The sequence below is a fragment of the Oncorhynchus mykiss genome, chromosome 7 (assembly GCF_057628025.1).
Source record: "Oncorhynchus mykiss isolate SJ-2025 chromosome 7, ASM5762802v1, whole genome shotgun sequence".
Taxonomy (NCBI): Eukaryota; Metazoa; Chordata; class Actinopteri; order Salmoniformes; family Salmonidae; genus Oncorhynchus; species Oncorhynchus mykiss.
Genome location: NC_143028.1, coordinates 52,984,177 through 52,997,500, shown reverse-complemented (window position 1 = coordinate 52,997,500; position 13,324 = coordinate 52,984,177). Strand labels below are relative to the sequence as shown.

The following is a 13,324-nucleotide window of genomic DNA, read 5'->3' as shown; positions in this document are numbered from 1 at the left end:
CTTGACAGAGATGAGACAAAGGGACAGTGTTTGTGGGGCAGTCTGGCTTGACAGAGAGAGACAGAGACACAGGGCCTGTTTGATGGTTCATCAGAGGGCATAGTGGGATTTCTTATAAGCTTCCGGGTTAGTGTCCCGCTCCTTGAAAGCGGCAGCTCTAGCCTTTAGCTCAGTGCGGATGTTGCCTGTAATCCATGGCTTCTGGTTGGGATATGTACGTACGGTCACTGTGGGGACGACTCATGGGATTAACTATGAAAGTACTTTATCTCCCACACCCTTGTCCATCCAGAGTCAGTGATGGTGGGAAAGGAAGTGAGATGCTGGGGATTTGCTCCATGTTTATTGGCCGTTATGCCCTCTCTAACCCCTGATGGCTGATCCTATGACACACTGGAAGTTTAACAGTTCTATTTTGAGAGTGATCTTTGTAATGACGTTGAATATTTAATGGCCTTGGTAGAACATGTACATTCCTGCTATTGACACCCACTATGTAAAACAGAGCAGTAGCTTGGTACTAGTCTGCAGGACATTATACATTCCTCTTCTCTTTGCTCTCTTTTTCAGATGTTCTTCAGCCTCTGCTCTTCCCTCCACCTCTTACCCTTTCCCCATCTCCCCTTCATCATCCAGCCTCTCTGTCTCCCTAACTGTGATAAAGAAGTGGTCCTTTATCACTGGATTTCACTCTGAACAGAAACAGGGATGCTTTTGGGTAATTTACTATTTCTTTAGTAGTTTCCCTATTGTCCCCTCCCTCCCTCCTCTTTAAACTGTCCCAGCTTGTAAATCAGCAAGTCAAACAGCTGCAGAGCATTGAGAGGAGTTGAGAAGAGAAACGGACACTAGTAATGTTGTTACATACACATGCCTCCATAAACCTGAAAACCGGAATACTTCACCTTAAACATGTCCGAGGTGTTAAGTCAGAGTAACTGTTTAAACGTATCGCTGTAAAATGTAATATGCTCCCTCTCATGACCGAGTCATAAAAGCTTACGGCACATCACATCGCAGCTGTCATACACACATATGGGACCCTCATAAACCCTTGTGAAATGGCTGGAATAAAACAGTAATACTCAGTGTGAACATCGGGCTTACGAAACCATCATGTCAGCAAAATGAAATACGACTGGCTTTATCTGTGCCAGGAAAGAGCCAAAGCTAAAAGGATGAAGAGATTACTTCAGTTATTTAGAGCTCTGCCAATTCCCTCTATGCATCATCCTCACATCGCTTGCACAATCTCCTGTGCATGGTGTCTATGCAAATGTTTCTGCACTACATCTACACTAGTTCACTCAAAAAAAGCATGTTTGAAAATGATAAGAAAATACAATATAGCAGGTGCTCTTAACACCACGGCACCAAGAAGCAAATGACATGGCCAGTGTCACTGTAACTACCTGGTTGTTGAGTTATGGTACAGTCCATCAACTACAAAGACCCTAGTTAAGTCTAGGTCAGGAGAGCTAAGGGATGTTGTCTGTCTGATGGGTCACTTAGTCCTAATGCACAGCCTGTAAAGTCCCTCTTGACTAAAAGGGTCTATAATGGCAGTAGGTCACGGGGCCAACAAAACTTGGTTAGCTTTGATCAAACGTTTTAACCATATGAGGAAGATTTCCACCCTTCTGCAATGCTGTTACTTCCCTGAACCTCTTACCCTTCTCACAGTTCCGGCCTCCGAATCCTAGGGGGCAGTCACAGCTGAAGGAGCCCCACAGGTTGACACAGGTCCCTCCATTCATACACGGGTTGTTGTTGCAGAAGTGCCTTTTAGCAGAGCATCCTGGGAAGGTATTGGGGATGTGAGGAACAGTTCACACCAACCACATTATGACAAGAGGTAATCAACGATTCATAAACTTCAGTTACAACATAAGGTGCATCCACATGCCCAACACAACTCATACTGTGCTCAACTAAAACAGTAGCCTTGTGTGGATGGCAACAAAACGGTATCAAAATGGTTCAGTCCAATGGTAATGTGCAAGGTTACTGACCCGGCAGGGTGCCGTTGTTAGCGATGAAGCTAGCCATGTCGATGTGGCGGTTGTCGATCCTCAGGTCCTTCATGCAGCCCACAAACTGGCGGTTCTGGATAGGGAAGTCCTCAGGCAGTTTGGGCACGCCCCCCAGGAGGAGAGGACCAGTCAGGTCCAAAGACCTCCAGCAGACAGACAGGACACAGAAACATTTAGAAGCTGACACCACTCTGCTTCTATACCACAACACATCATAAACATTTAGCTCGACTTCTATACCACAACACATCATAAACATTTAGCTCGACTTCTATACCACAACACATCATAAACATTTAGCTCGACTTCTATACCACAACACATCATAAACATTTAGCTCGACTTCTATACCACAACACATCATAAACATTTAGCTCGGCTTCTATACCACAACACATCATAAACATTTAGCTTGGCTTCTATACCACAACACATCATAAACATTTAGCTCGACTTCTATACCACAACACATCATAAACATTTAGCTCGGCTTCTATACCACAACACATCATAAACATTTAGCTCGACTTCTATACCACAACACATCATAAACATTTAGCTCGACTTCTATACCACAACACATCATAAACATTTAGCTCGGCTTCTATACCACAACACATCATAAACATTTAGCTCGACTTCTATACCAGAACACATCATAAACATTTAGCTTGACTTCTATACCACAACACATCATAAACATTTAGCTTGACTTCTATACCACAACACATCATAAACATTTAGCTCGACTTCTATACCACAACACATCATAAACATTTAGCTCGACTTCTATACCACAACACATCATAAACATTTAGCTCGACTTCTATACCACAACACATCATAAACATTTAGCTCGGCTTCTATACCACAACACATCATAAACATTTAGCTCGGCTTCTATACCACAACACATCATAAACATTTAGCTCGACTTCTATACCACAACACATCATAAACATTTAGCTCGACTTCTATACCACAACACATCATAAACATTTAGCTCGACTTCTATACCACAACACATCATAAACATTTAGCTCGACTTCTATACCACAACACATCATAAACATTTAGCTCGACTTCTATACCACAACACATCATAAACATTTAGCTTGACTTCTATACCACAACACATCATAAACATTTAGCTCGACTTCTATACCACAACACATCATAAACATTTAGCTTGACTTCTATACCACAACACATCATAAACATTTAGCTAGACTTCTATACCACAACACATCATAAACATTTAGCCTGACTTCTATACCACAACACATCATAAACATTTAGCTCGACTTCTATACCACAACACATCATAAACATTTAGCTCGGCTTCTATACCACAACACATCATAAACATTTAGCTCGGCTTCTATACCACAACACATCATAAACATTTAGCTCGACTTCTATACCACAACACATCATAAACATTTAGCTCGACTTCTATACCACAACACATCATAAACATTTAGCTCGACTTCTATACCACAACACATCATAAACATTTAGCTCGACTTCTATACCACAACACATCATAAACATTTAGCTCGACTTCTATACCACAACACATCATAAACATTTAGCTCGACTTCTATACCACAACACATCATAAACATTTAGCTCGACTTCTATACCACAACACATCATAAACATTTAGCTCGACTTCTATACCACAACACATCATAAACATTTAGCTCGACTTCTATACCACAACACATCATAAACATTTAGCTCTGCTTCTATACCACAACACATCATAAACATTTAGCTTGGCTTCTATACCACAACACATCATAAACATTTAGCTCGACTTCTATACCACAACACATCATAAACATTTAGCTCGGCTTCTATACCACAACACATCATAAACATTTAGCTTGGCTTCTATACCACAACACATCATAAACATTTAGCTCGACTTCTATACCACAACACATCATAAACATTTAGCTCGGCTTCTATACCACAACACATCATAAACATTTAGCTCTGCTTCTATACCACAACACATCATAAACATTTAGCTTGGCTTCTATACCACAACACATCATAAACATTTAGCTCGGCTTCTATACCACAACACATCATAAACATTTAGCTCGGCTTCTATACCACAACACATCATAAACATTTAGCTTGACTTCTATACCACAACACATCATAAACATTTAGCTCGGCTTCTATACCACAACACATCATAAACACCAGAACAGTGTTCATAAAATATTTAATCACACACATTTTGCAGCTTGAGTTTTTTTTCCACGGAGGAAAACCCCACAGAATCAAAATATGTTTACGATGCTTAACATTCTGGAGGTGAAGACTTTAGTTGAAAACCATTTCTGTAGATAACCCATAATGAGGGCCATGTTTAGCTCAGGAAAGCCAATTGGGATCTCTTTCTCTCTCTTGGGGTCATGATAGTACAATAGTACACTAAATCAAGAGGTTAAGTTCAGCTTGTGGCAAAATGTAAAAACAGAATTCATGGCTTCAAATGGCTAATATTGCTTTTACTCAGCTCTACTATCTGTTGGCAGATAACACTGCACAATTAAATACCCGTAAGCCCCTCCCATTTCCTTACTTTTTGGATCCTGATTGGCTGCCCTGGGCAGAGCAGGTGTAGTTCCCGATCACATGACCAAATCGCAGCGCCACTGAGGTGTCACAGTTGTCCACGGATACTACGACAACCTTCTGGTCAGAAGGACCCTGGGGCATGCCGGCTTGGTTTATGATTGGCTGTGAGGAGAGAGGAGGAGTTGTTGAGTTTGGCTCTAGTGTTATGGACAGAACACCTACAGCAGGTCGGGAGGAATTCACCTGACAAACTACTGTAAATAGCAGCACATGGGTGACAGGAGTTTCTAAACAGGGCAGCATTTATAAGTGCCATTATTCCAAATCAAAATGTCCTTCCCAAAAGGGAAATACTGTATGTGTTTGGGCAGAAGGTTGACATATACTGGGTAAGTAGTGCTTGGTTATCGATAGCGAGATAGACAGGAAACGCACACATTAAGCTATAATCAGCCTTCTGGGAGTGTCCATAAGAGCATTCTCTGTCACAGGTGCATCTCAATGACGGCTTGATGCTAAAAATATACTAATACTTAAGGTTTCTTCTTCCTCAAGTTACAGAAGAGAACATTCAAGAATAGAAAAGGAAAGTAAATATGAAGATTATTTTTTGTCTCATAATATCCATCTCATTGTTTCTTGCGTGTGTCACTGTAAAGTATTTTTTGGCTGATCAGCACATAGACTGCTTGTCTGCCTGAGGGTTGCCTGAGGGTTGCTAATTACACATATCTCAGCATTGTGCGATCTTAACAAAATCTGTCTTATATGGTGTCAAAAACGCACTAATCACATTTCTATTTCAATCAAATGCAAAATATCAAGAGAAAACACTAGCATTAAAAAAACTCTCTCTCATTGAAACATTCACCCTAGAGATAAGGATTTTCTCAAGTCAAGTGCTTCAATTAACAACGAAAAGACTTGAAACAATTTCACACATTTAAAGAAGTTAAGAAGCTTTAACAATCCTAATGAAACGTTTGAATCAATTCTGAAGTAAAATTTCCGCCACTAGCTTTTATGTTCAGACCTACAGTATTCTTAAATATCACCCCAATTTACTTAATCATAATTGTTTTCAGTGCTTTAATAATTTAAAGTCAAAACAGCCAGAGTTCAAGTCAGAGGCTGGGACAAGGGGCACAGACACGGTGGAGAAGCCTGGCTCAGCAGGACAGTAACGGTCTTCTTCTCCACAAAGGATCTCTTTCATTGTGTGAGGAATCAATGGAGGGAGAAACAGGAGGAGGGGCGGGGGGGTAACGATCCTGTCAATAAAGGTCACAAACACAAGCGTTTCCCCCAGGTCACACAGAGCTCATATTGACCGCCAGCCCAGTTAGAGCTTGTGTCAGTAACGGCTATGCTAGCAGCACTGTGATGAGAGGATCCATTCCACCGACCACCCTCTGTTGACTGACCAGGCCTGGGGCCGGACACTGAGCTGTGGACAGACCAGATAGGATTATTATCTGTGCAGTGTGGAGTACAAGAAGGATATGATGCCCTGGGTAGCCTGATTGTTGAGAAATGAGGAATGCACAAATACCTCAATTTATTCATAGCATAACCTCATGATACCATAAGCCATTTTTGCTACATGTTCCTGCAGTTTCCATAATAACTGTCTGAGCCCTTTAATCAAAGGGGCTAAGAATAAAGACCAGACAAATGGAAAATAAGGTGGGTCTTACACACACAGACACTGCTGACATAACGTATCTAACCAGCTGTAATATTGTAGGTCATGACAGTAGAGTCCCATCCCATCTCCCTGGAACACCGAATACAGAGACCCTGCCACAGAACATCTCCCTGGAGCACCGTAGACACATGGTTCTCCTTTCAACCCTGTATCCCCCAATCCAGTAAGTAGATTAGATTCTATCTGTGCCTTCAGCGTGCTATTAATACAGCTGTCCCATTGAGGGGTTGTCTGTGAGAAGCTGAATACTGGTGGAGTTCATTGTGGGTTTTGTGATCACTGATGGCTGGCCTGTGTGTCAGAGACGATGAAGACTTAATTACATTGTCCCACTGCACTGCTCAAACATGAGCCCTCGTCTTTAAACACCTCTTCGGTCTCCCATTAGGCCTTATTATCATACCTAATAACTGGCCAACAGGATTATTTGCTTTGCTGATTTGAGTCTGAAATACTTGCAAATGCATTTCATTATTCACAACGCATCAGGCTACTAGAAAGATAGAATGAACCTATAAACCTCAAAACCTTCCATACACTAATTGTTGAACAAAATGCCTTTATCCTTTAGTTGACCCCTGGTGAAGCAGTGGGAAACTCATTTGTTGGGACTTTGAAACAAACACACAAACACACAAACCGGCAGTGTGAGATGGTCTGTTAGAATGGTCACACACCAAATCATCCGACACGCTCTTTTCCACAGTTCCCCTCAGTTGAGAAAGGTCTGGAACAGACTGTGGTCCAGATTCGCTGGTTCTTTCACCGAACTAAACATTGGGCCTTCGCTCCCAGCAGCCCCTGGCTTGCTGAACTACACGGTTGTTGACTCTCCTGTAATGCCTCTCTACTAATGTCTGTCAGCCGCTCTGTCTGCTACACAAAGCCTCTGCCTGTCAGAGATGATTGGAGAGCACATATTTACTCAGGAATACATTAACCACGTTTCCCCTCACAACAGGGTGACAGGGAATCCTGGGAATATGAGTTCACCATCATCCATGATGACAGGGTTAGACAAGAGGGGCATGGGAGCAAACAGTAATATGAGATCTGAGATTGATTGGAAACACCATAGCAACCAGAGTGGTGAGCCCTGAAGCGCAGTGTCCCGCTCAAAGCCCAAGTCAATTCTTCTCTCTTGCCTTTCTTTTCGCTCCTCTCCTGCCCTGTTTCCTCGCTCCTCTCCCGTGCACCTTCCCCGGGGCCGCATCATTCACTACCCATGGTCCCATTGGAGGCCGAGCGAAGCACAAAGGCAGTGGTCATTGCCATTCTCCACACTCCCCCTTTCCCCTGAAAGGCACATTTCAATCTAAAATGCCCCCCCCCCCACCTCATCCCACCTACCCCCCGTGGACAGGGACAGGCTGGGGAGGGCCTGCCGGCGTGGGATACCTCAGAGGGGAGGAGCCATCATTCTACCTCCAAGACTCGCTGGATTTTGGGGGATTAGTTCAACTAGGCCCCTGAATGATCTCTGGACAGTTTTCTAGGAATATGTCCCTTCCATTGGTCTGGGCCTCTGCCTAAAATGATGGTTGTTAAATGTTATTGACTTCATGCTTTGTATTGCGCAAATTATGAGTAGGAAACTAGCTGGTAAAATGTGATAGTAAACAAAACAGTTGGCATGGTGGGCACTCAACAGGAACACTTTGTAGGTCACTGGAGATTATCATTGTCTGTTTAATCTAAAAACGACTAGGTCAACGTTAAAACAAACTTTTACAAACCAACAAGTCAACAAGTGATTCATGAGAGAATAATGTCCCCACTTTGAGGGGAACCAAAACCTTTCCTCCAATGGCCCACGAAATGTTGTGTTCCCTCATATTCTGCTGGCTGGAATCTGACAGGGCCATGTTATCATAGACCATGAATAGAATATCCACACTTGAGAGGTCGCCTAGCAACAGCTTTATGATGCAAAGTGACTTCCTGAATAGATTAAAATGTAACATCCTGTGTGTTGGTCTGGGGGGGGGTTTGGGGGACATCTGAAAAGGATGGGGATAACGGAGGAAGGGTAGTGGGGTGCATTCTTGCATTCTTCACTTATTGATATGGAAATAAAACCGTTGTGAAGCTTATATCTCGTTTGTATGGAGAGTTTTTATTTTTATGTTGTATTATTCCTCCCACGCTTTTCTACTGTCTCTCTCACTTTCTCTGTTTGGCTGTCTCATCCCTCCTTTCCCCTTTCTTTCCAGCTCTCACTCCTCGCATGTCTGTCTGGCAAGCTTCCCATTCCACTGTCCCATCAACGGTAGTTCTCTGGAATGACACAGCAGCAGTTCTAACAGGAAGCAGCAAAGTAAAAGCTCCACAGAGGACTCAGGGTATTCTACTCCCAGTGTGGTCCAATTAGAATCACTACCCTCATCACTCTATAGACAGCCACTGTCAGATACTTGACGAAGTACTGCTGGTCTAGTATAAATAGATATGTAATTAACAGGACACTAAGTACAGTATAAATATATATCCAGTTCTACCAGAACGTACAAGTCTTTCTACTCACAAAACTATACAACATCCATAAATCAATTACCGGTATGCAAGTCAATTGCAGGGCCAAATATGTTAAGAAAATATGTCTGGTATTTTGATGTCTCCCATTTCAAGTCTGTGGTAAGAGAAACATAATTCAGTTTGGGCATGTACTGATGTTGGAAATGACCTGCTCTTAGTCCTGTTCACTGTTTCACAATGGGGTCTGATGAAGCCAAGTTTATAGTGGGACTTTTCAGTAGCCTAGTCTGACCTTTGCACCCAAAAGAGCTCAAGTCAGTCTAGACTTAACCTAAAGTAGCAGGAGTAAAAGAAACACCTGAAACTAGATTCCCTAAATACTAGTCTTGTAGGGAATTCAGCCAATCCAGTAAATGTGAAGGAGGAGTTAAGATGGAGTGGGGTCTTGTTAATCACATCCAAAAGCAGAAGTTGCATCAGAGGCTCTCTTTCCATTTCCCCTGAAAACAGGAACATCCAGTTGTTGGGGACTCAGCAGACGCTAGTCTAGACCCAAGTTATATCTCAGCCCAGACCCAGAAAATCTGTGTTTGTCTAGTGTTGAACCAGTCTATATCTTGTAGGATCACAAGGACCAGCCCATCGCAGGTTTATCTCTGACATACCTTGTTGTAGTAGTAAACTTGGACCACATGCCACTGGCCATCACTGACACCTCCAAGGATGTGGGGTGACACAGTCGTCTTGGTCTCACCTTAACAAATGAAACCGCCCGCAAAAGTTACTTAAACATCATTGAATCAGGGCTTCAGTGGGTCAACACCTGTCACAATAATCACATGTTGATATTTCAATAACAACCAAATGTAGATTTGGGGTAAATTGGCTGACGTGCACTAACAGATTGCCTCCTACCTGCAGAGAAGGTGAGCTGGATCTGCTCGTTGACGATTTCCACAGCGATGAAGTCATGCTTCTCGTTGAAGCGACCATTGTAGAGTAACAAACCGTTTGGCTCCTTCGTGGCAAACCTGGAAGACAGAAAGAAACTGGGCTCACAAAGAGTCCATTCACAGCCAAAGACACCAAGACAGAGTAAACAATCTTTTCAGTGAAGAGAGGTCTTTGTGAGAAAAAAACAAAAACAAGATGCATTCAAGGCAGTATATTTCTACACACAGGAGTTTGCCATACTCATTGTACTGTGGGCATAAGGGCATACTTCTGTAAATATAACAAATCATTTCTACAATAAATACGCCTTTTCAACATTCACATTGATCAGTGAAGATCTCAGCAACATGTGTAAATGGTTCTGTATCAATATGAGGTGGAGCCTTTTCATACCCATATAGAAGCTCATCCAGTACCCTCGACACGAGGAAGACAGTGTACTGACTGACATGCCCATATAGAAGCTCATCCAGTACCCTCGACACGAGGAAGACAGTGTACTGACTGACATGCCCATATAGAAGCTCATCCAGTACCCTCGACACGAGGAAGACAGTGTACTGACTGACATACCCATATAGAAGCTCATCCAGTACCCTCGACACGAGGAAGACAGTGTACTGACTGACATGCCCATATAGAAGCTCATCCAGTACCCTCGACACGAGGAAGACAGTGTACTGACTGACATGCCCTACTATAGCAGAGGATACGGATTTTAAACGCACCAGAAAACAACTGTTTTCCTGTCCTATTTTATTACTAGGAGGGTTTATTGATGCACTCTGCCTCGTGATTCCCCTTTGAGGAGCAGAGATGGCTAGATTTAACACCGCAGCAGTTCTCCATGGATCACTGAGCACCCAACAGGGTTAACTACCGCCGAGCACCGTTCTTTGTCTGAGACTATCTGCAGGTAGGCATGGCGCATATACCCCAAAAACTCAGAGACAGCATGAGGTGGATAGTGACTACACACAGAGATGAAAATATGTTCTGATAAGAAGTAACAATCAAATACAATGTCAACGCTACAGCATAATAAACACTACACTAAACTGATGCAGGAAGCATAATGCAGGTGCTTTACAGTATAATATGGAAATAGACTGGCTCAGAATGATATTGATGGTTTGCAGCAATGAGGAGATTATTTTAAACAGAGGAGGAACTAGGCAGAAATGAGGTAGTTACTGTATAACCACAGAAAAAAAAACATTTGATGATGTTTTCTCAAAGAGGAGTATATAAAAACAGGCACTAAACAACCACAATTGGGTTAAATGTGGAAGACACATTTCAGTTGAATGCATTCAGAATAGGTATCCCAATCTGCATTTAGACTTTTATTTCTGAAGACACAATGACAAGAAACCTAGTTTATAGTGCCGGAGGTCGTTGTGGTGTTGTCAGCTACTGTCATGTTAACACACAGTTGGACACATTTGACCATGCCAGTGCACCCCTGCCTCTCTGGCTTCCTTCCAGAGCCGACACCACTGACACTCCCATTCGCATTGGATTCAAGGAACGACAGACACGGTCCAACCGCGGAGACCACAGGGCATAAAATAAAACCACACTGGTTTTACAAAGGCATCAAATCATTGGGTCACATTGAGTTCTAAAGGGTCTTCATTTGATTCACCACAAGAGGTAAAAAGATCTCAGTGGAGCTCATTAAAATCAATGTAAATGTATGACATGGTGTTAAACGACATGACCAAAAGTATGTGGACACCTGCCCGTCGAACATCTCATTCCGAAAATCATGGGCGTTAATATGGAGTTGGTCCCCCCTTTGCTGCTATGAAAACCTTCACTCTACTGGGAAGGCTTTCCACTAGATGTTGGAACATTGCTACAGGGACTTGCTTTCATTCAGCCACAAGAGCATTAGTGAGGTCGGGCACTGATGTTGGGCAATTAGGTGCAGTCGGCGTTCCAAATCATCCCAAAGGTGTTCGATGGGGTTGAGGTCAGGGTACTGTGCAGGCCAGTCAAGTTCTGTTCTTCCACATCAATCTCGACAAACCATTTCTGTATGGACCTTGCTTTGGGCACGGGGGCATTTTCATGCTGAAACAGGAAAGAGCGTTCCCCAAACTGTTGCCACAAAGTTAGAAGAATAGAATGTCATTGTATTCTGTAGCGTTAAGATTTCCCTTCACTGAAACTAAGGGGCGCGTTTCCCCTGCTCCAGTGTCGAATGGTGGCGAGCTTTACACCACTCCAGCCAACGCTTGGCATGGTGATCTTAGGCTTGTGTGCGGCTGCTCGGGCATGGAAACTGCTTCTGGAAGCAATTTCAGCACAAAAACTGTTCGGCGAGGGCACCATGAAACGTCTAGGAGCTCCCAAACAGTTTTTGTGCTGAAATTGCTTCCAGTGGCAGTTTGGTAGTGAGTGTTGCAACTGAAGACACTCGGCAGTCCCATTCTGTGAGCTTGTGTGACCTACCACTTTGCGTCTGTGCCGTTGTTGCTCCTAGACGTTACCACTTCACAATGACAGCACTTACAGTTTACCGGGGCAGCTCCAGCAGGGCAGACATTTTACGAACTGACTTGTTGGACAAGTGGCATCCTATGACGGTGCCATGTGGCTCTTCAGTAAGGCCATTCTACTGCCAATGTTTGTCTATGGAGATTGCATGCCTGTGTGCTCAATTTTATACATGTCAAATCCACTAATTTGAAGTGGTGTCCGCATACTTTTGTATATACAGTTTATCTTATATAATCATATTGCAGTCCAGGCAAACTGCAAAGGTTGACAGAAAATTATGAAGACAGAAAATCATTTCCCCTCATTCCTGTCCTAGGGGACCACACAGTGAACCTGTTCTGCTTGACACTTGGAACATTCTGAACACCTGTGGGAGAACTGAGAGCCCTGTCGTCTGTGTGACTGGTGTGACTCGTTAGCGCTTGTAGGCAGCATCTGCCTGTTCAGATGGAGACCGTGTCAGACGGATGGAAGCCTACTGACTTCTTTTTCAAATGAGGGTGAGATTCCAGAGATCTGAAATCCAGTGTCTCAGGATGCTCTCAGAACATGCAGGGAGATATTTTGGTTGAATGTTGGGAGGATGTGGGCGTGTATTTGTGCGCATGTAATGTATGCGTTGTGTGTGTGTGTGTCATTGTGGAAATGTGCATGCATTAATCCAGAGCTGGAGTGTAACCATGGGGCACAGCACTGCTGACCTGCTTACTGAGGAGAATGATCATCATGACCTCAGAGAGGGAAGAGGAGAGAAACACACCAGCTCCATCTGAATAACACTGAATATCTGAAACAGAATATCTCCTGTGTTAGATCGTATGCTAATAATAAGAGGGGAAAATGGTTATCATCAAGATGTTGTAGTAGTCATAAATGAATAGGTTTTAAAGGCTTGTGAACACTGCTTCAAGATCACCCCCACCCCCCACCCAAAGGTGGGATATTCTTGTGTTGGTAAAATGTATGATGCCAGAAATGCCGGTGGAAACACCTTTATGGGCAAACATTCATATCAAAGTAAACTTGGGAGTCACACGATGATATT

At 43.1% G+C, this 13,324-nt stretch overlaps 1 protein-coding gene across 2 annotated transcripts in view; it reads right to left on the bottom strand.

Moving 5' to 3' along the window:
- The window catches only part of LOC110528980 (cadherin EGF LAG seven-pass G-type receptor 2), an 85,536-nt gene that overhangs the window by 20,863 nt on the left and 51,349 nt on the right, over window positions 1-13,324 (bottom strand). For both annotated transcript variants that reach the window (XM_090241303.1, XM_090241304.1), the window contains exons 4-8: window positions 9,733-9,848; window positions 9,483-9,571; window positions 4,639-4,796; window positions 2,013-2,176; window positions 1,673-1,798 (exon numbers count right to left, since the gene is read on the bottom strand). In XM_090241303.1, the coding sequence (XP_090097429.1) occupies window positions 1,673-1,798; window positions 2,013-2,176; window positions 4,639-4,796; window positions 9,483-9,571; window positions 9,733-9,848 (653 nt within the window). The remainder of the gene's footprint in view (window positions 1-1,672; window positions 1,799-2,012; window positions 2,177-4,638; window positions 4,797-9,482; window positions 9,572-9,732; window positions 9,849-13,324) is intronic.